Here is a 2723-nt window from a genome sequence, read left to right on the forward strand (position 1 = left end):
CTCCAATTCTTCTTCCTCTTCACGGCCACAACAACTTTTCTCAAATGCATCCTTGACTGAGTCATGCTCTTGCTTTAAAAGCAATGCCTCCCTTTAGGATGTTCCCATTAGTGGAAACATTTCTTAAAGATGCCATCTGTTGGAAACCTCAATACCATTACATTGTTTGGAATGCTTTTCTTTACACCCTTGACTTTCTACCCTGTCAACCTGATGAGTTCCTAGCCAGTTGTGTTTTTTTGGTTTTTGAGAATTTAAATATTTTATTATATAAAGTTATACCCAAAATTGTGCTTCATTTTTTCACTATATACTTTAACTCAAGGATGTTTGTAAAAGTAGTACACTTCAGAAATCCTGGAAGAAATTCCACTAGCTATAGGCTATTTAAATACTGCTTACAGAAAGTATTAAAAAAAACAACAACAACAGAGGAGTACAAAAGAACTTATTTACAAAACAGAAGTAGAGTAACAGATGTAGAAAACAAACTTATGGTTACCAGGGGATAAGGGCGGGGAGGGGGGCATAAATTGGGAGATTGGGACTGACATGTACATACTACTATACATAAAACAGATAACTAATAAGAACCTGCTGTATAGCACAAGGAACTCTACTCAATACTCTGTAATGGCCTATATGGGAAAAGAATCTTTAAAAAGAAAAGGAGTGCATGTGTATAACTGATTCACTCTGCTGTGTACCCGAAACCAACAAAATATTGTAAATCAACCACACTCCAATAAATTTTTTTTAAAAGTATTAAAGGAAAACCAGCCCCATATAAACAGCATACACTTAAATCAAAGAGATGAATGCTTAACATACAGAGTAATGTTTTTTTTTTTTCAGAGTAATGTTTTTTATTCTCTGATAAACTAAAGGTCCATTTCAAGATGTTTCTCTTGTATACGTCATTTGTTTTGTTAGCAAGCAAAGCCCTGAAAGGGATGGCTTCATCTAGTCCTCAGACTCGGATCCATCTTCATCTTGACTAATCTGGAAGTAACGAAGTTCGTAAGTCTCCTTGTCAGATGCAACCACACGAAGCCAATCACGAAGATTGTTCTTTTGAAGGTATTTCTTTTTCTTTATTTTTTTTTTTTGGAGTGCACGGGCCTCTCACTGCTGTGGCCTCTCCCATTGCGGAACACAGGCGGCATGGGGAATCTTCCCAGACCGGGGCACGAACCTGCGTCCCCTGCATCGGCAGGCGGACTCCCAACCACTGCGCCACCAGGGAAGCCCCTGAAGGTATTTCTTGGTAAGGTATTTCAAATACCTTTTAGAGAACTGTTTCTCAGAAACAACTGTTATTTTATTCTTGAAGCATTCAATGTGAACGACATTCCCAAGATTTCCAGTTTTTCCATTCACTTTAACCTTCTCCCATAGAAACTGTTCAAAATTTCCAGAATCAAAAATTCCATCTTCTACTGGATGAGTAAGGTCCAAATTAAACTTCCAGGTTGACTTCTCAGGCTTCTTGTCTTTCTTCACCCCCATCTTGCACGCCGGCAGCGCGATCAGAGCTAGCCAGTTGTTTTTATTTACCAAACACTTATGTAGTATTGTGTGTTACTACTTATGCAGTAATAGTGCTATGTTCTAAACACCTTACAAATAAACTTTACAACAACCCCATAAGGAAGGTGCTGTTATTAACCCATTTTACAGATAAGGGAACTAAGGCATAGAGAAGTCAAGTAACCTGTCCCAAACCACACAGAGTTGGTATTCAGACCCAGGCACTCTGAATCTAGACTCCATGTTCTTAACCAGTTAATTAATTAATCAATCAATCCATTCACTCATTCATTCATTCTTCATTGAAACTTATTTATTGAGCACTCACTATGGCCAATCATTTTTCTAGGCACTGATAATCCATCCACCTACAACAGCAATCTGTACAATCCTATATTGGAATTATTTGTTGATCTCTCTCTTCTCTGGTGCCTCCTCCTTGAAACTGTTCGTCTTTGTAACTCCTTTAGAATCTTGCACAGTACCTGGCAGGCAGTTTGTCCTCAGCAAATGTGTTTCTCAGGAATAAATGAATAGTTATCAAGAATGGTGCTGACAGTAATGATAATGTCAACCATTCAATGTGTGAATCTGGTGTGTGACTATGACAGTGTGGGCCAGGGGCCAGGTACATCATCACAGTTGAGCCCTAGGCCAAGAGGCTTCTGGGGAGATGACAAGTACCTTCTGCGTGTAGACCAAGCCGTTGTCACTGTGATTATTTCTGCCATTAGTGTTTGTGTTATGCTACAGTGTGGCAGGTGCCAGCAGCGAGTTGGCCTGCCATACTTCCTCATGGCAGGAGAAGCATCAGGGAAGCAAATGCTTTCAGAAGATGAGCAGCAAGGAGGACCAGGCTCAGGATGGGCTTTTAGCCCAGAGTCTCAACAATCCAAACATCAGTTCTGGGTGGCTGGAGTCAGGGCACATTTGTATCTTACTCTTGTCTCCACAGTCCAAAGCCCTAGATATATCAGAGAGCAGGAATATAGAAGGGGGTGCTTTGGAGCAGGAACCATTAGATTAAAGGGCCCTAATCAAGAGAGCTCATCAACTTTCATTGGCTCAGAGCCTGAGTGGGTGATGGGATAGTTAGGGGTGGGCTCCAGGTGGAAGATGGATTTGGGATGAGAATGGGAGGGGGACAGGTAAGGCAGAGCTTAACATGGTCCTGAATTCCTTTATTTTTCCAA

General features: G+C 40.7%; 1 protein-coding gene across 1 annotated transcript; it reads right to left on the bottom strand.

Annotated features, from left to right (window-relative positions):
- Window positions 1–963: 963 nt before the first annotated feature.
- LOC103081577 (60S ribosomal protein L22-like 1) lies at window positions 964–1530 on the bottom strand. Its single transcript, XM_007453835.1, has 2 exons — window positions 1268–1530; window positions 964–1090 (listed from the first exon to the last, which is right to left on the bottom strand). The coding sequence occupies exons 1-2, from the start codon at window positions 1507–1509 to the stop codon at window positions 964–966; spliced, it is 369 nt and encodes a 122-aa protein (XP_007453897.1). The 5' UTR covers window positions 1510–1530.
- Window positions 1531–2723: the final 1193 nt, after the last annotated feature.

This window comes from Lipotes vexillifer, unplaced genomic scaffold, assembly GCF_000442215.2.
Source record: "Lipotes vexillifer unplaced genomic scaffold, Lipotes_vexillifer_v1.1 scaffold213, whole genome shotgun sequence".
Lineage (NCBI taxonomy): Eukaryota > Metazoa > Chordata > Mammalia > Artiodactyla > Lipotidae > Lipotes > Lipotes vexillifer.

Excerpts from the sequence above, each read along its gene's own strand:
- LOC103081577 (XM_007453835.1), bottom strand. The coding sequence starts at position 1,509 with ATGGGGGTGAAGAAAGACAAGAAGCCTGAGAAGTCAACCTGGAAGTTT. Across the intron at positions 1,091-1,267 it reads AGGTATTTGAAATACCTTAC|AAAGAAATACCTTCAAAAGA; the intron begins CAAGAAATACCT and ends AAAAATAAAGAA.